Source organism: Tympanuchus pallidicinctus, unplaced genomic scaffold, assembly GCF_026119805.1.
Source record: "Tympanuchus pallidicinctus isolate F22 unplaced genomic scaffold, pur_lepc_1.0 scaffold1, whole genome shotgun sequence".
NCBI classification, from domain to species: Eukaryota; Metazoa; Chordata; class Aves; order Galliformes; family Phasianidae; genus Tympanuchus; species Tympanuchus pallidicinctus.
The window spans coordinates 51,864,642-51,884,631 of record NW_026294618.1 but is presented as its reverse complement, the minus strand read 5'-3'; the positions used below and the strand labels follow the sequence as shown (position 1 = coordinate 51,884,631).

Here is a 19,990-nt window from a genome sequence, read left to right as displayed (position 1 = left end):
TCTTAAAGCCATCTTTTTGTAACCGTCTGCAGTAAAATACTAGAAAGGAGAGGAAAGAGGGCTAAAAGTGAGCATCAAAATGATGATGGAAATAAGAATTGGATTGCTCATGTAACCTTTCATTAGAAACATACATTACTTTAATTAAAGATTAGCCACACATCTGAGCAATCTCTTCATCACAGCTCTGCAAGACAGCACTTGTCAAGCTTGCCTCAGTCTATCCTTGGCAAACAAGCACATGACTTCTGCTGCTGTGTGACAGTGAAGAACTCTAAAACAGAGTTGCATTCCCCTAAGAAATGTGGCTAATGTCTTGCATCAAGGGAACTGACAGGTGAAAATAACATTTCCTTTGAACAGCTATCAACACAGCAGTCATACTGGCAAAGTTAAGGAGCAGATGAGAAGCAAGGTTCTACAGCAACATTTCTTCACAGAAGTTTTCTCCTCTCTCATACTTTCCTCTTCCTCCAATGCAGGTTAGCAGTATTGCTTTAAAACGGGGGAATTTGGTGCACGTAGCGTCTGATAGACTGAACATAAAATCTGGACTTTGTTCAGACAATTTACAGTGGTACATCCACACTAGCTCTTTAGCTCAGATAAGCAGCATGCTTTTGAGGTCAATCTCCCAGCTGCCCCCATTTAGTAAGCTTTGATCAACATCATAAATATATTTTGATGCTCACACAAACAGTATTCTTTTCAGGAAAAAAAACAAAAACAAACAAAAAAACCCCACCAAACATGCTTAGAAACACAACTGTTTAATTTTAGGTGCTAACAGACATTCAGATCATGATTCAAGTGGGCTCGGTCCCTATCAGCAAATGAAAACAAGACCTCTCTGAAATCTGCTTCTCTCTTTCTCCATGAGACACTATTTGCTAACAAAGAACAATGGAAGCATCAATGTCCATATTTTTCTCTCAGTATCAAATTACACCCAAGTATTCCTATTATAAGTCAACATTTCGTAGTGTGTCTGGTGGTTCTCAGCACAGCAGTACTTGCATAAATACACTGTGTACTTAACTAAAAGTTCAATATCTAAAAGAAATTTTAAAAAATAAATCAAGAATTTTGAAACACAGTATCAAAGTACTGGATTACAGAACTTGTCATACATGGGATATCCATAATTTATCTATGAAATATTACTCTTGAGAGTAATCATAATGCTACTGAGTTCCACTCTGTACAGAAAAATGACAGGTTAGAATTTCTTCTCATCTTGTCACAGTTTCCTGGTCCTATCCCTTCTGTCTTTTGCTATAGAACTTAGCTGTACAATCCAGAGGATAGAAAGCACAAGCAAACACTGAGTTCGGCAATTCTTTTTCTTAGCATTATCCTCATTAAGAATAGGTGATATACATACATATATACTGATAAGCATGTATTTCCACTCATGAGCATTAAAGTAAATCAAAGAAATTATTCTAAATCAAATCCTCCATGAAAACTATATTTGAACAAAACAGAATTACAGAACGGAGCTCAACATTAAAAGAATAGCGCTGCCTGCTTCTCATAAGTGCTTCTCAAAACGCTTCTGAGTGGGTCAAGCATTCTTCTTTTTCCAGTTATTCAGTTCTACGTATAATTTCTGACATGTCACTTTACAAAGTGTAACATACTACTCCAAACTTTTAGAATATAAGTGATTGGAAAGGGCAAGTGGGAGTTCAGTGATTTCTACACAGAAGCAGAGCACACCTTGTTAGAATCCTTGCTCTCTTCATGTGAAATAGAGCACTTCTTACAGAGAGAGCAACTATGCAGCGATTCCTGCTCTTAAACCTGATCTTATGAGACTCTGAGGAACATAAACTACTTTATTTTTCTTTAGAAAAATATGCCTGGAAAGGATTTCCTGGTCACTGTGTTCTTTTACTATCTCAGGCAATTAAGACGTACTACTTCCATCAGTTACAACTAGAGAATTAAATCCGACCACAGTTCCCCACAATATCAGGGAATTAGTTAATGAAAGTGCCCTGTTATTCGTAGAAATCAAACTGATGGGCTGACCACATCAACTCAAACCTGCCAACTGGTTTTCCTCTATCTTCCTCTAAAGATTGAATTTACTGAAATAATGAAACTGAGGATTTCAGGCAGTACAAACACACAGAATACCTTCTTCCTGGAATCATTTCTGTTTTGTTATATATCTTTCCCATATTTTTTGAAAGAGTATAGCTTCTCAAAAGGAACATATTTAAAAAGAAAGCTCACTTTCTGTCCTGTGAACATTGCATTCACCAAACCTGAGTTAGTTTGGTTGCACATGAACCCATCGCTCAAAGCCAAACCCACAGACCCTACACAGATCACTATCAACATAAGTTTACCCTTTACTGCTTTTCCGTATGATGGGGTAACAAAGCAGCTACATGTGGTTCAAGAATGATCAAAATGGACCTCAAAGCCTTGGGATGTCTGCTGAAGGAATCGAGGGCACAGATCATCTTTACATCTGCTTTCTGTAAGGTCACTGAAAGAACTGGAAGGATCCAATCTATAAACACTTGGCTTTATAACTAATAACACCACCAACACTTCAGGGTTTTTTGACAATGAAGTAACCTACATGGCACAAGGCTTGCAGTCACCAGACAGATTCCACTGCTCTCATAAGGGGATGTGGGGATGGGTTTGTGGGGAAAAAGCTAGCAGTACTCACTGGCAGGATTTTGAATTAAATTTGAAGTGGAAGAAGGCTAACAGTGAGCCTGCCCATGGAAAGGCACAGGATAGCACAGACAGAGGGTGCTAGAAGGGACTCTCTATCTGCTATCCTGAGACGTGCTGGCAACGCTGCAGCACAGTTGAAATCTTACAAGTCAGTGGCAACTAAGACAGTGTAAGAAGGTAACAGGGAAACTCAAGAGAAATCACAGAATAGCTTAGATTGGAAGGGACCCCCAAGCTTCAAAGTTCCAATCCCCTTACATTTCTTAATGAAAATACTGGAAGACAAATGAACTGCAGCGTACTCTTGCTATATTTGGGGGAACAAAGCCTTTGTATTCTGTTCACATAAGGTCTAAGTAAACACACCTGCCTAACTACATGGGCTATGCTCACAAAGAGATTGCCAGAGAGCCGGGTATTATCTCATCTTTTTGATCAACCCAGGAACCTCAACACTGTTCCTCTGCGGAACCACTGCGGAATGGGTTTACGAGGAGGCATCAGAAATAGCCCTGTAAGAGGACTACCAAGCTTTCTTGGAACAATAAGTAAGAGAGAAAGGGGGGAAAAATAATGAATGCAGGCTCATACTTAAGCGTTGCCCCACTTAAGAACAACCACACACAATAAAACAAAACCACCAAAGAGAGCGCAGTATTCTCAGATTGCTGCCATACAAAATACAAAGAAGCTTTACTTTTTCTTCAACATGCCACTGATGCAAGCTTTGAGTCTACTAGAAAGTAACTAAATTTTAGGATGTACACAGACTTCTATACTTATTAAAACCATCTAGATATTGACACAGCAAGAAGCAAAAAACACATAGAAGTAAACAATTTTTTTCATACAGTTCAACAGATCTGGCCTAAGTAACTGCACAAGAACCACTACAGTGATCCCCAAAACAAAAAAATAAAACCACAAAGATACTAATATAGTTCTAATGGTAGAGCTATAGAGCTACTTGTGTATTAATAGATCAGAGCCAACAAGAGGCCCAGATCCTTGCTATATGGAAAAACTTAACTCTAAAGTTTGAAAGACATTTTAAACATAAGCTTCTGTAAATTGGCAAGCTAAGATCAAGCTTCCATTTAACAGTTTAGTTCTGCTGACTGAAACAGAAGAGAGTATTAAACACTTATATGGATACAAGGCTAAGAATACATATGTAGGACTTCTCTTTTTATAACAAGTGCTCCAAAGCCAGAATGCAAATAATTCTTTTAGGATTCAAATAAAGAAGTAAAGAGACCTTCAAATGCTTCATTGCCACAGATTCAAAGTACTCACGAAAACTTTTACCACCAGATCATTTGGATGACAGTTTTCAAGAAATAAAAGGCAAAACTAGAAATTTAAGTACTATGTTCATTACATGTTGCTGAAGTTCTGAATTCCAGACAAAGTTAAGACTATCATCTCCTGCACTAAAATTTTGTCTGCATGCCCACAGATGTCTCTGTACAACACCTTTGATTTCATTTTCCTATCAAGCCATGCTTTATTCAAGCCTTTCTAGTAATCAACTATTATTCTCTTTGAAACTGGTAAACTACTACAAATAAATCAAATCAGAAAACTGATCTAAGTGGACAGATCACAGAGGAAGGGGCAACTGGAAAGGGCCTCCACTTTTCTCTAAAAATCTGGAAAACAGAGTATCCTTTCAGTGTCTTGTTAAAGTTGCAGACAAATATGAGTCAGTCACAGAGCAGAGAAGAATTTAAGCAGGGAAAAGTAAGAGCAAAGAGTACTTTGTTATCTAGTCAATTGAATACAAAATGGACAAGTTTAATAACATGGGGATCGACTTTGGTACCAGATAACTGTCTGTATTTATTTTGCATAATGAAAAATTATTTTCCTTCAGCCCTCAAATCCACTTTATAAATCCCTGGAACTTATGTAGCATTTTTATAAGTATCAAATAACTTCATTTTGAGGGTTACAGATGTCAAGTAATGGTTCAGTGGCAAAAGGTAATTTAAAGACCTCTTAAATTCCTCCCCTTTACTCTCCAAAATGTCCCTTAGAATACCCCACCACATGCATATATATTCTTGGTACAGCTGAAGTACTTTTGAGTGCATAGCACTATATTACTCTTTGTTACTTAAACAACAAATAACACTAGTGAAAACTAAGTTTTGCTTGTGAATAATCCTCTGAATATTCCACCCTTCTTTTGATTCACTTTATAGGGCCAAACTAGATGTCACACTGAAAATGAGAAAGCTATATTTAAAATATTTTTTAAATATGACTTCCAAAAATATGCATTACTACATAAATGACAAAACCCTATAGGGGAAGCCAAGAGTGTCTTCACAATATCAAAGCAACACAGAGCAAAGAGGAAAGTAAAAGCAAGTGAGCTTCTGCGCAAACAGAATTTGCTTGCAGAAATAAGCAAATAGAGTAAGTCTACCTGTTGGAGGTCCAGCGTAATAGTCACGTAATGATATTCGATCCCATTCTGGATACTAGGGCTTTGCCACCAAGTGTTCTTGCCATCAATTGCATTTGTTATTGGATGTCGTTCTGTTAGGGCAACAGAAATGCGTCAATATATCTAAGTATGAACAAAAGACTTAAATGGTTTTAGACCTAAATTCTAGATTAAAATTACAAACACAGAACAAATGAGGCAGCACATCAAAATAAAATAGGAAACTGCTTTTTCTCTTGGAGCACAGCTCTATGGTTATTACTGCAAAGCTAATCTAACATTAGTTCTTTGATCTTGTTTAGCATCACAAAGACTTCTTAAATACAATTGGAAATTCTCCTGATTCTGTAGGAAATGAAAGTTTCTAAATCACATGGTGTGATCACTTTACACACTTCTGAATTTTCAAGTACTGCTAAGTCTCTAATGCTGTAACAAATCAGGATCTTGATATGCATTGTGCAGAGAAACAAGAAATTAATTATGGCAGTTATATTTCTAAGCACACGTGGCAATAATTTGGCAATCATAACTTATGAATCATCTCATCTTAGTTACATAATATATTTCCCAATTGGAAAATTGTCATACTCATCATATACGTCTACAAAGATGACTCAAAGATTTATAAACTACTCATATCACAGTCCAAGATTAATTTTTTCATGTCCCCATACTGTGCTGAAGTACCCCAAATAAATCTTGAGCAATTTGGCCATAAGTTTACTTACAGAAGAGAATTAGTCTTAGACTAATTCTTAGATTAGTCTAAGTTACTGAAGTTGTCTTATAAAGTATTTTGATGTTACTTAGGCTGAGAAAAATACCACTCTGGTCTGGGTTTTATGTCCAAATCATGATTCTTATCTGTATGGACTGGAGAATATCAAAGCCTCAAGAAAAGAACCTGATGTATTTTGAACTCCTTAATTACCTACAGCAAGCCTATACATCATGGTTAAAAATAACCCAAAGATAATGAAATACAACAGTGTATAAAACTGGAATGTGCTTCATTATTAGCTCATCCAAGGATTCCAAAGAACTTACGCATGAACTGATTAATTTACTTGTTATTCTAATTAATATTTAAATCAACCATTCAGATTGATAGTCTTTGTGTCTCTGTTTTCTTGCTACATCAGCCACCTGTGGAGGACAGGAACCCTATCTCATGAAAGAAAGCTAGAACGCCTAAACAAGTTTAAAGATATAATTAAAGGGCTTTGAAGAAGTGAAAGAATAAGCCTGCAAAATTGGAAATGTAAAAAAAAATATAATTTAAAAATCAAATTATTCAATGGCATCAGTGAGCAATAACCCTTTAAAGTTACAATCCTTGCATTAGAAAGTGGTGTTATTCTCATAGAGAAAAAGAAAAAAATACCTATGTTTTACATTTTGTCAATTCTTACAGCTCTGATCATATTCACAAACCTTAGCTTTAAATGAGAACTAGCAAAATCCATCTGTAAATCAATCTCAGTGAATCTGAGTGGTTGTGACAAACTGTCCAATTGGAAATTTTGATGCAAGTCTCTTCAGGAGAAATTGATAATAAAGATAAATCACGAGAAGGACAGACGGGAGATGAAAAACAATTAACTGTAATTATCATTACGAGAGTTTAATCACAATTTGAAAACACTGATTAATTGCTAGCATATTTTATTTATTTTAAAAGGAAGGGAAAACACAGTATTTTTCAAAATGAGCTCGATTGCAAATGCAGTTCAAGGACCAGCCTCTCAGGTGGATGACAAAGGGAGAGAATTTAGAAATGAGACCAATCTCTATTCTTTAATTTGGGCTCACATGTGATTAACCAGGGAATTTGTGTTCATTTCCTCGAACAGTAATTAAGGGGAGACACTCCAGACTTGCACATCCCAGGGAGATAATTTAAAGTCTGGTTATATTACATGGTTCTCCTATTAGCAAGCTATCTCTGTTTAAATAAAGCACTTCCTTCTGCCAAATGAACATTTAAAAACCTCAAAATGAGATGATGTTGGCTGCAAAAAAGAGTTTCTCTGAATTCAGGCAGACTCAAGTTTAGATGAAGGTATGAATGAGGAGAATCACATTATTCAAATGGGGTATGAATGATGTGCATGCATGTTCAAATGCACTTCTATAAGAGAAAAGAATAGAATCTATTGCATGGTGCTTCTACCAGTTAAAATGCTACCAAAACACCATAAATCTACTAAGTGACAACCACTGCTATGATATAATATGTCATTTGAATGCTGCAATTCAATTGTCTGACTTTTCAGAGAAGGCAGCATTTACTACAATTAAAGATGACAAAATCTGAACAACAATTTTGTGGGAAAAGAGTATGCTGCAACATAACTGTGTTGGTAGTTGTCTATGCTGGAGCAATTGTAATTGGCTCTGCAAATACAAGATGGGTAGCAAATAGATAGGTAATCATTTAGCAGGAGAGTATTTAGAGACAACAATGGCCAACTAGCTAGATGTCTCTCAACGGTATCAAACTATTAGAATGGTGACATATCTAAGTTAGATGTATAAATTGGAATATGATCTGCTTATTTGGAAGAAAACCTGAATGGCTCTGCAGTGCTGATGATAAAAGCTCAGGTGAATTTTAACAAAGATGAAAACATCAAGAGAGAACTGCAAGAAATGCAGCTTGCTTAGTTCTAGATAACACAGTCAAAGTGGAGGAAGACACAAAAGGGATAGCTAAGTGTAGAAAAAAGACAGTAAAAAGCTTTTGTCTTCTAGAAATAAGAGTTTTGGGAATAATCCATTCCCTTTATCGGCTAAGATACTCAGCAAAATCTGACAGTTAGTTCTACTGAAGTCTTACTGCAAGCCCATGTGAAATTACACTAGTATGACTTGTATGATCAAGAATGAAGTTCTCTTATTTCAATCTACCAAACTAATAATAATTAATAGCAACATGCATCTCTGGATCCAATGATAAATTTACGTGGAAAATTACTTTGGTTACTGATAGCCTTAAGAAAAAAAGCCATGAGTGCACTGATCAATTTTCATATTAAATCTTAAGATAATGGAAAATTACTTAGTTTAAGTGCTTATCTCCTATTTGCTGGCTCAGTGAAAATTAATCACCATCAAGCTAAGAAAGCCTCAAAACACAATAAAGCATAAATGGAGTTGAGCTCTTCCCCTTCTCCTCTAGCTCAGTTTTGAGATGCTGCAGGCTGAAATTTCAAATTCAGCATACAGGTATACAGAGGACAGTAATCTGTTTTTCATTAATGGTCAGCATACAGCAGAAGAGTTCAAAAATATCTGTAGATACTTAAAAATACTTAGGTTGTCCTAGGTCTGAACTCCAGTGCTTCACTTAAAAGATTCGATTAGAGTACACAAAACAGATTTTGAAATACTGGTAAAAGAAACAAGCATCCTCAGCAAGAATAAGAATAGTCATTTTATAGTAGTTAGAACAATGACAAACAGCTTTGTCTGCTGAGTATTTGATACTGTTGTGAAAAAAAATTGCATTTAAAAGAAATAAATGAAAAGAGGGCACACTTACGGTGTGGAAGCCTACTCCTTTGATCACAAATACGGCACTGAGGGTTCCTTGCAGGCTGTCCGGGAACATGCTCAACAAGTTTGCAGTACATTTCCCGACCCTTTTCTCCACAGGTAGCATTGGTTGTGATGAGAGCATTAGTAGCCAAGTTCAGCACTGCAGGAAACAATCCTGCAAACAAAATGAAACAAAATTATCAACAAAAGCAACAAACACAAAGCCATAAAATCACAAACAAACATAACATCTGTTATTGCATCAAATCAAAATGCTTTGTTTTCAACAACCTTAGAAGCAGCAAAGCAGAAAAACCACCAGCAACTTCAGCTTTGAATCCAAAACTCAGATTAAAGCAATTATATAGGTGATTTCTTTCTCACTCCCTTCTAAAATTCAAATTGGTTCCCTCTGATTGTATCCTTGAGCAGCAGGATGCCAGAGGACAAAAGAAAGTACAAAAACATACAAAGCACCTTCCAAATTTTTTTTTTTTTTTATAATCAAATAATTATCATGACTGCTTACACAATGGACTTCAAATGATTGTAAACAAACTACTTATGAAAGCTTTCTTTCTGCTTGCATCCCCATGAAAAAGCTTTTATCTCACAGACTACATCACTTGTGTTACACTATGTTACCATTCTGCTTAAGACCTCATAGTTACCCTTACTATCAGATGAACTGAGTAATTAATGCAGCAACAGGAATAACATCTGCCATGTACATTTTGCTTCCTGCCATCCTTTCCTCAAGAAGAGGATAATATATGCAACTTCATGTCTTTTATAGCAGTACCGCTGTTATTTTTTCCAAGTGCGCATGCTGTGTGATACAATTTTCATTCAGCACAGCACTTATGCGCACCTGAGTACTCTGCTGAAGTGAGTTCTGGGTAGCAATAAGCAATAAAATTATAATCCATATGAAGAACCATCATTAACGTGGCTTATTCTCACTTCCAATAAACACTAATCAAAACCATTGAGCTATGATAAAATTGATTCATGAAGACAGACTGACACGATGGGTTGAATGTATACATTAACCTTTCACATGGAATTAATCAGTTTTGCATCCTGAAAAGCATAACTCGCCATAGCTGGATGTTAAACCAAAGCAACAAAAAAAATTCTGAGGCACAAACCAGGATAAACTTCAGGTGTATTTAGTGACAGTTTGCATTGTTCTTACAAAATACTTTCAATTTATAAACTTATTGCATTATTATAACCTTAAAACAAGGCTTTAATAAAAACTGAATTTGCAATTACTATACACCGATAAAGCTCTCTTTATAATGACATTTTTCTCATTCACAGATAAAGAGCACTATTCAGCAAACTCCTTCCAATACTTTAACTGCAGTCTCCAGTCTGCAATTAACCTGGATGCCATTTAATTACCAAGCTTGGATGGTCATGGTACAGCTGTCCTCTGACATTGTGAGTTAGTGACTCACAACTCACTTTAAAACCATATTAAAGCTACTGCTTGTTCAAAGCAACCAATTAGTTACTAACCTGTGCAGTCTGTTCAGTCAATCAATAGTTTAAATTCTATTGATTTTGTACAGATTCCAGCCCAATTTCACCACATTCAAAAATTTATACATTTGCTCTTGCATCTTTAGTCAATGCAATCAGTGATATTTGCTGCCTTCTGCAACAGGGACACATGGAAAAACAGTGTAAGCATAAGGAGAGTAGATGAATTAATAGCTGTGAATCTTCCTGTGTTGACTTACAGCCTCATTATTTTCTTTTAGACTGCATAAAGCTAATAGCCTAAAAGCTAGTAATCACTTAGTTTTTTTTAACACAGTCTGGCATTTGGTTTGGAGTTGAGCAGTTTATTTAGGGTCCTGCTAAAAAGAACCCAGTGGTACTATGTGAAGCAAATTGCAACATGTGACAGCAAGACAATTCTTTTGAAAAAAAAAACAATGGAATAGCTGAAAAAGAACAAGCAAAAAGCCTCTATTATATAGCATTATATAGCTCCACAGAGCTATAAAAATATACACATAGTATGCCTATACACAAATTATATACATGTTCTAAATTTTACTACAATTTTAATGTAAGAGGCATAGATAAAGGTAGTGTACTTAAGAAGCTCATCATTTAGAACAAAAATAGACTTGCAGGCAACATCTTTAAAGTGCAGTGCAACACAGGCCACACAGCTTTGTGCATAGTCAATATATACACAGGCACCTAAACCAATATTCAATGCTTCACTGAAGAGACTGTGTCATGTGCGTCACATTCCACTCCTGGCAGGAATTCCTCACAGGAATGAATCTGGCAGGAAGAGACCAAGAGATGTTCAAAGTGCTTCAACACCACAGCCAGCACTCAGGTTCTATACTGATGATTAATTTTAACAAATTTAAATTCACAGTTATCAACTGCCAATTTGAACTTCTTTTTAAATAGTTTCTGTTATAAAGATGAAAAAAATAGTACTTATATTTGGGCCTAGAGCTTTTCTTGAAGGAACTGAAGGGAAATTTTCTGCATCAGGTTGACCTTTTGGGATGCAAGGCAATTCATTTTACCTTGAATGGGAAGTGGAATTCATATTTTCTTTCCTTTAAATTAGTATTTCCTACCATGTGGTGCCATATTTAAACACCAAGTCTCAGACAACATTTATGTAATTTTTAACTGTTGTAAAATGGACGTTTACCTAAAAGGAGCTCTCCTCTGCCATATTGTTTCCTGAATTGTAAATTATAGAGAGCTGGCTATTTCCAGTGAATATCACTCACAATGTTTATTGTTATTTATAGATCCTTTAGAGAAAAAACTCAGATCTGCTTTATTAACCAGCTTAGTTATCCTGTGACCTATCCAGTGCAGGAAAGAGACCTCATTTACAACAAAGCTCAGATTGAAGTCATTGATGACATTAACCTACCTGGGGCACAATCAAAACCAGAACAGGAAGAATAGAAATTCTACTCTGCCTATTAAGGAAGGGGTGTAAGAAGCATACAGTTTATTCCCATATCATTTTTTTCTCTGTGGCAGTTTGCAGGTTTTCTTAGATTTTTATAGGAATGTAGCATGTAGCGGTTAATAAAGCAAAAGCTCTGCCCATCAGCCTGAAAAATGAAGTTAAGCTCCACACTAGTTCTGGAACATAGTGCTTTACATAGGCCAAAATAAGGCTTTGTTTTTAAAGTATACTTGATCTGCAAATTCGATGGAACTGAGAAAACAATGTTTTTCATATTGCATTCTATCAATTAATAATGCTTCAACAAAACAGGCATGAAACTCCAGAAATGCAGAAGATTAAAACATTTGTTGCCCTTAATTCTTAAATTAGGCTCTTTGAATTTGAACCAAAAATAAGAATGCTTATGATGCTAATATATACTGTCTATTCAACTACAGCCACCAAGAACTAGACAGGAAAGTTGCGAACACCTCACTTCATTTTGAGAGTTTTTCCTTTTTTTTTTTTTTAATAAGACTAATGATGCAATACAAATACTTTAAAAGTATACAGATTTTATGCTTTTTCTCAATTGTTCTTTTAAAATTTTATTTAATTATCAAACTCATCTTGAATTCTATAGGCAGCCAGCTGTGAAATACTTCCAAATCCTGATCTACTATAGTTAGACAGAACTTCCTTCTTTATTGCCAATATCGTCAGTAAATAATTGCTCCAGCATAAAGACTGGGTAAAATACATCTGAATCAGAAAGACATTCTCTATTTTGTGCAGATCAAGTGCAAGCAGGTAAATTCTAATCCTTTCAACTGCTAGCTGTATCAATCTTTTTCCCTCCTTTATGTTAATTAAAAAAAAAAAATACAACAACATTTCTTTCTGCCTTAAAAAAAAAATTCCCCAATCCTAGAAATTGAAAGGAGAAAAGAGGTGGAAAAGGCTTGCATGTAAATAGACAGTAATTAGGCTTGAACAACTTGGGTTCAACATCTGGCTGTGAATAGATAGGTATGACCATCTTTCTGCTTTTGACATAGATCTATAAGCATGCAACATATGCCATGGAGTTATTACACATCGAAGCCTGTTGGCTAGTTTTTCTAGTGTTGACAGACAATTATCTATGGAAGGAAAACACCACAAAAACTAATCAAGTTCTTTAAAATGGTATATCGAACAAGGGCAGTTGAAGTCTACATACAAAATGAAACTTCAGTTCTTACCAAACTACTGATGATGAACATAGCACACAGTGTCAAAAGAAACGCTTAAAAAATTGTTAAATTGAACAGCAGTAAATAAGGAGGAATAAATAGGTCATTTTTACCTACAAACTCTGATGAACATGAGTTTGCATTGCCAGTCTTAAACATTTAAATAGAGTTTGTTACCTTAGTGTTAGCTACAGTGCCAGTTTTATTTAATGATTTCTGGATCAAAGTAGACCTGAACATCTACTTTAAAGAGAAAAAAAAAAAAAAATAGTGGATGCTTGGATCAGCAGAAGCATGTAATACACAAGTAGCAGGTACAAGACATTTTTGGAATCTAATAACTTTAGGCTTTATATCTCATTCTCACTCACCTCTCAAACAGCCCTATTTGATTGACCTTCAGAGCACACTGCAAGTTCTAGCAGGTTTCCCATGCTGAGAGAGGACGTAAGGAGTGAGGAGATCATGGACACTAACTATAACTTCAGCTGCTGAATGGTGATTACTGGTTCATTATCAAGTGGGGATGTTCACTGGGGCAATCTACTTTTAAAGTGTGTCAAGGAACAGCTACAACAAAGGAGAAATAGTGGGATGTAAATGAAATAATTACTTTGTACTAGTCTTTTTACTATTTAGCAGTTTGTTTTTTACTTCCTTACACATAACCTATGGAGAAAGATAAATCTCAACATGACATCCTACACTTATTATTCAATACCCAGATTATTTTTACACAATCAGATCAGCACTGCATTTTTCTGAGAGAAAAATTCATGTAAATTAAAGCAGTCCTTGCATACTAGGAAAATGACAATTTAAAAAACTCTTTTTTTATGTAGTATTTTAAGCACACTTCCAAGACAGAAGTCAAACTTAGGCTTAGCAGCTTTGAGATTTCTTTGTCTTATTAAAACATTAGAACTGAGAAAGTGTTTTTCATCTTCAAAGAAAGCTCCTTTAAGACATGCATACTCCTCTTTTCTAAACAGACCAATATTTAGCACCTTGTATTTCCTTCAGTCTTCTCAAAATACTACTATTCTCTTCAAAGCAGCAAATAAAACAGCCTACCTAAATATGTCTAACTTTCCAGCCAATCTTCCTAGTCTATACTTTGAAATGTTCGTGCAATAAAGCAGAGCTCTTTGCCATAGAACATGTACTAAGAAGACAAAAGAGAATATGTCAATTTCTGATGATGTAAGGATGTGTCACTGGAAAAAGAGATACTTGTTTGCTGCAGCACAAGCTATGATAGTGTGTGGGAACACAGTGGGGACAAGAAACTGGGACAAAACAAGATGTTGCAATAAAGAATAGTTTCCAGCAGTGCACTGCAAGGAATAAATTAATGCACTCTAACCACAGTGCAGATGAAGAGAGTTTTATACAACCGGAAAATAAGTCCAAATAGAAGAAATAGCTTCACAGACACAACAGAACTCACAGACTGAAGAAAACATGACACTAAGCCTGTTTGTCCAGAAGAAAACAAAATCAAAAAACAACCACTTTAGTCTCCACTTATTTCTGTTTGTCTGTTGCCTTAAGATATTACACATTACAATATTATTATGTAGTCATCCTTGCTTTTGTGTAGTTTTTCTCTTTTTTTTCTTCAAAAGGAAGTAGAAATGTAGATGTTCAGTGGTAGAGATGCTTTGCTTTTACCTTCAGGTGATTTTCTCTCATCATACTGTGTAACATTACACACATCCTAGCACATATTCAACTTTAACATAAGAGACAGAATAAAATAACACCCCAAGCTAGAGAAGCTTGATAACAAAGGTAGCCTCACAGAGGCACCTAAAGAAGGATCATTGATTACATAGTCATATTATCTTGCATTTCTACAGTTCAAAAAACCTCCAATGACTTCTCTGATCTTAATAGCAAAACAAAAGATACTGGAAAGGGTGTAAAAAAAACTTATTGGCTTATGCCCATGTTATTATATTGTGGAAGATATATAAATCATCTCTTAGTTTTATAATTAATTTATTTTTTCCTATAGCTGTCAAAGAAAACTATTATGATAAACAGAACAGGAAAAATATAAGTGAAGATGATTAGTCTTCCTAGCTCCCTCCCACTTAACAAGGTGAGTAAAAAAAGATTAGGACACTTTGGGACAAGTGGGCTGCAACATATTGGAATAGCATATTTACATAATTACAATTTCTACAAAATATAGATTATATACTGCCTTGTATGTTTGTATGTGTATGTAATCATAGTGGCATTAAACTTTCTAAAATGATTTCATTATTTCAGTATGTTTTTGTAAATATTGAAATCATATTTAAAAGCCATAATGCTCCAAATCCAAACCCTCTGCAAAAAGCAAATTTCTTACAGTAGTTTCTTACAGTAAGCAGGCAAGTATCCAGGTGAGTCTTCAGTATCTCCAGAGAAGGAGACTCTACAACCCCTCTGGGCAGTTTGTTTCAGTGCTATTACCTGCAAAGTAAGGAAGTTCTCTCACATGTTTATATTGAACTTCCCTTGTTCTAGTTTTTACCCGTTGCCTCTTGTCCAGTTGCTGAATAACACAGAAAAGACCTTGATCCCAAAAGAAGCAATGAAATGTAGCTCTCAACTTACCTATAATTTGTAAGATTTTGATACATGAAACACGCATGGTAGTTCAATGGTATGAAACAGCATTGGTAGTATGGCCAAAAATCTTCTTTAAGGATAGAGAAAATAAAGAAATACATGCAACCTTTTTCAAAAGAACGGATAAAACTTCAAAATCCCTATGTGTAAGATGAGAGAAACTGTATTATAATGGAAAAAGATAAAATAACATTCAGGAAATCTACCACGTTTAGACATTTGGTGTATTCTAAATGCAGATGAAAGACCAACTAAGACAATTTACTCCTTATACACAGAAAATATCTGCTATGACAAAAGTCATTACTTCAAAATAAAAAATAAAATTGCAAGGTTGAATGATTCCTATAGTGTCATAGACAGAGGGTTTTCTTCATCGTAATTTTCTGCAGAAAAGGTTTCCAGGTGAGCTATGGACACTGTGGAATCAGTAAGGTGTGGAGTTGCATCTGCAAACCTCTCAGTTCTTATCACACCCAAATGTAATCTATCCTCTTGTTAAATTGTAGTGTTGAATTCTAAGAGAACTGTTCTAACAACATTATTATAAATTCCCAAACTAAAATTTCTAAGACGTTAGCAATAAATGCCAAGTCTCTTCTTTCTTGTAGAATTTCCTAACACTATATACTTAAAATTTCAAGTCCTTACAAAAACTACATTTGAACTTCTAAGCAGTATAATAGTAAACAATTGCTTGTTAGTCCTTACTTACTTTGAAGTGTTACACAAAGGAGTTGAAAAATAATCCTGCAGAATATATACACATCAAAACCCTCTAAAAGACTGGACATTTTCCACAGTGATATGACTATTAGAAAGTGTTGTTAAAGACTGGGATACTATAAATATATACTTAATCTACAATTAAACATGAATTCCCAATATTTGTGTTAGGTAGTTAATCTGAGTAAAAGTTGAGCACAAAGTAACCATCTTAATATGGTTTATGTCTGAGTTTGTAAACTTGAAACACTGATCCTTATACCTACGTAGTCCCTTTTTCATACAACCAAAGCACTGATTGCTTCAGGATTGTACACAGTTCCAGTCAGTGCATTCAGTTGTTACTAGACTAAATCTAAGGCAAAGACTGCTGAAACTTACTACAGACCTTTCGTAGTTATTAGTGTACCAGAACTAATTATGGGGATGCTGCACCATAGTAAGGAGCAGCATCATGTTTTCTACCTCATAAATTTTATATCTCTGCTTGAAAACACCCCCCTATTTACAGCACTGCCTATCCAGTTGTTAAGAAAAAATTAAAGCTAAAATGCCAGACAATTATCAAATTCATAGAAAGTTGTAGTCATCCACTTATTGGAAAGATAGCAGATATACATATTTCCAGGCAACAAGCAAGACACAGGATAATGGCCACAAGTTGTATCAAAGGAGGTTTAGATTAGACTTAAGGAAGAACTTTTTCTCTCAGAGAGTGGTCAGGCACTGGAATGGCTGCCCAGAGAGGTGGTGGAGTCGCCGTCCCTGGCAGCGTTCAAGAGGCATCTGGATGACGTGCTGCGTGATATGATTTAGTGCTTGCGGTGGCAATGGTGATGAGGAGACGGTTGGACTGGATGATCTTATAGGTCATCTCCAACCTTGTGATTCTATGATTTCAATTAATACTTCATATTCTGAAACAACCTCTGAGGTAATCTTCTGACAACCACTTAACTCCCATAGAACTATTCACAAATATTCCTCACAGATTTCTCATCTAGATATTCAAATATTTTAGTAACATAGTGCACATATGTTGGTAGACAGGTTTTCCATAATTTTATTTTCTCCATGTAAAGTGATATTTACAGGCTTTGTCTTAAGCAATGCCTCAATTATACAGTCAATACAGTTGAGATCAAAGAAAAGTACCCTTGCTGTCAAATAGCAGAATTGTTTTCCCACTGATTTTTGTGGGGTGAACATTAATATTTCAGAGGCTTGTTTGATTTTGCTTTTATTAGTTTGATGTTGTTCGGCAGTGGTGGTGGTTTGTTGGTTTTTGGTGTTTAGGTTTTTTTCCAACTTTATTCTTTCAGCCTGTGTTTCAGCACTTCTGTTTTAATTAAATTCTACTGGCTTTATACTATTCAGTTGATCTCAAGCAAGTGGGGGGGGAAGAACAAAATCTTTCGCTGTGCCACGCAGGATCATAATCTCTACATACAGGCTGGACTTGAGTACTTATGGTCTTATTTGAAACAAACAGAGAAATCTGCAGGACAAATACTGCAGCTTGCTCAGAGAGACAGAACTCCCAAGATAATCATATAAGAACTGAACCTTTCATTTCAAGCATACTTGATATTAAAAACTCAACGCTGAAAACGCGGCTTCACATCCTCAGGCACTCTTACAAACTTGTGCTTAGAACACTTAAAGGTTTAACATTGATCTTTTTCTGATTCCACTCCTGTTCCTCTAGTTGGTTTTACATTCAGTCATCAGTCCACCATTATATGATATAGTGAAGCCATCGTATGGTCTGCTTTTTTAGAGGGGAGAAAGGCAGGGAATAATTAATATTTATTAAAACATTTGCTTTAATATCAAAAGTAGCAACATACACTATATCTATTCTGTTAAACACAAAAATTTGTCCTCATTCTGCAAAGACTGTGTTTCCATACTGCCCTTTCCTTGATTGTACTCTGTAGCACCACAGAATCTGGTCAGTTATGTTGTAAATGCTTCCATCTTTGTCTAGCAAGGTTGGACTGAAGAGAAATGCTCGCACTGGATGCACATTTTAATGAATTGAGACAGCATTATTTTGTCACAGGCATCATCAGCTTTACAGAGATCTGGATACTTCAGGCAACAGGTATTCTCAAGACAGACCGTTCCAAGCAAAGTTTGAATTAGCTATCATGAAGGCTATAGGTATATTCTGGTTGTGTCTCACATGTAGCTATCTCCCAGTCTCTTAGGCTCCCTACAGCTGAGTCAAATGTGTAGTCACCCCCATGTGACAATTCTGCAAACAAAGACAACTGAAAGGTACAGAGAATCATAGAATCACTAAAGTTGGAAAAGACTCCTAAGATCATCTAGTCCACTACCATGCACACTGAATGAACTATGCCCGTCAGTGCCCCATCTACACATTTCTCAAAAACCTCCAGGGATAGTGACTCCACCTTCTCCCTGGCAGCCTGCTTCCATGCATCACCACTGCGCTCAAGAAGAAATTTTTCTTATTATCCAAACTGAACCTCCTGTAGTGCAACTTAAGGCCATTACCTCTTGTCCTGTGACTAGCTATCTGGTAAAGGCAAATCCCCACCTTAACACAACCTCCTTTCAGGTAGTTGGAGACAGTGATAATATTTCCCAAGTCATCTTTTCTCCAGACTAAACAACCCCAGTTCCTTCAAGTCACTCATCACAAGAAGGCTCCAGACCCTTCACCAGCTTTGTTGCCCTTCATATGTGCTATTTACAGCATATCTCATGTTTTTATAATCTATCTTGAAAGTTCTGATGTTTGATAACTTAAATTGACAAAGCTATGAACACAGCAACGTCTAAAATGGTGTTACTGAAGAAGTCATCAACTACATAAGATTTTTATGAAATGTTTTTAAAAGTCTTACTGCTGTCCCTTATCTGTAGCTGTCTGTGACATCCTATTCCATCAGTTTCAGAACACAGGTTCTGGCCATACCTCCTGAGTTCCTACACACAGTACAGCTTGTAGCAATAAACACGCTCTAATATAATGGAGTTTAAATATAGAACAGGATTTCTGAAGAACTATTTCCTCTGTCATCTAAGTCTTGAAAACCATTTCTGTAACTTTTTGTTCAGTTCATAGGAGAGTATATGCCAACATGGAAATTCTTTTCAATATTTTCATTCAGTCTCAATTTACACTACTACCTACTCAGTCATCTTGCTTCTAAAAATTGAAACATCCCCATGATCATAAGGCCATCCCACAAAGGAAGCACTGAAAGAGTTCAGGAATAACTGTAAAACAAAATATTCATTTAGAGAATAGAAGGAATAAATATAGAAGTATTTAAATATATATAATTAATCTCGAATATAGAAGTATATATATGTACATAATTAACCCACAACTAAACATCTCCAGAGTTTTTATTAGGCAGAGAATCTATTAAAAGTTGACTATAAAGTGTATATATATATATATATATATATATACACACACACACACATACACAATATATACACACAAACCTAGAGTCATACCATGTAAAATATTTCTTTGGCACATAAAAGGAATGCTTTAATTTATAGAAAAAGAGAGGATATTCACAAAGAGGAACATCTTATGAAAGTAGGGGAGATATAAAGAGAGATTTTTCTCACAAAACTGCCTGTACTTTAAGGGAAAAAAAACATTTTAGCAGAGTATGAGCATTTGAGGGTTTTTTCCATTTAAGTTAAATGTGCTATTGTTTTGAGGAACTCACATTTCCATTATGTAGATAACAAAAG

General features: G+C 35.5%; 1 protein-coding gene across 7 annotated transcripts in view; it reads right to left on the bottom strand.

Moving 5' to 3' along the window:
• LAMA2 (laminin subunit alpha 2) overlaps positions 1 to 19,990 on the bottom strand; it is a 322,448-nt gene that overhangs the window by 244,486 nt on the left and 57,972 nt on the right. For all 7 annotated transcript variants that reach the window (XM_052671093.1, XM_052671082.1, XM_052671039.1 and 4 more), the window contains exons 2-3: positions 8,706 to 8,876; positions 5,138 to 5,250 (exon numbers count right to left, since the gene is read on the bottom strand). In XM_052671093.1, coding sequence (XP_052527053.1) covers positions 5,138 to 5,250; positions 8,706 to 8,876 — 284 coding nt within the window. The remainder of the gene's footprint in view (positions 1 to 5,137; positions 5,251 to 8,705; positions 8,877 to 19,990) is intronic.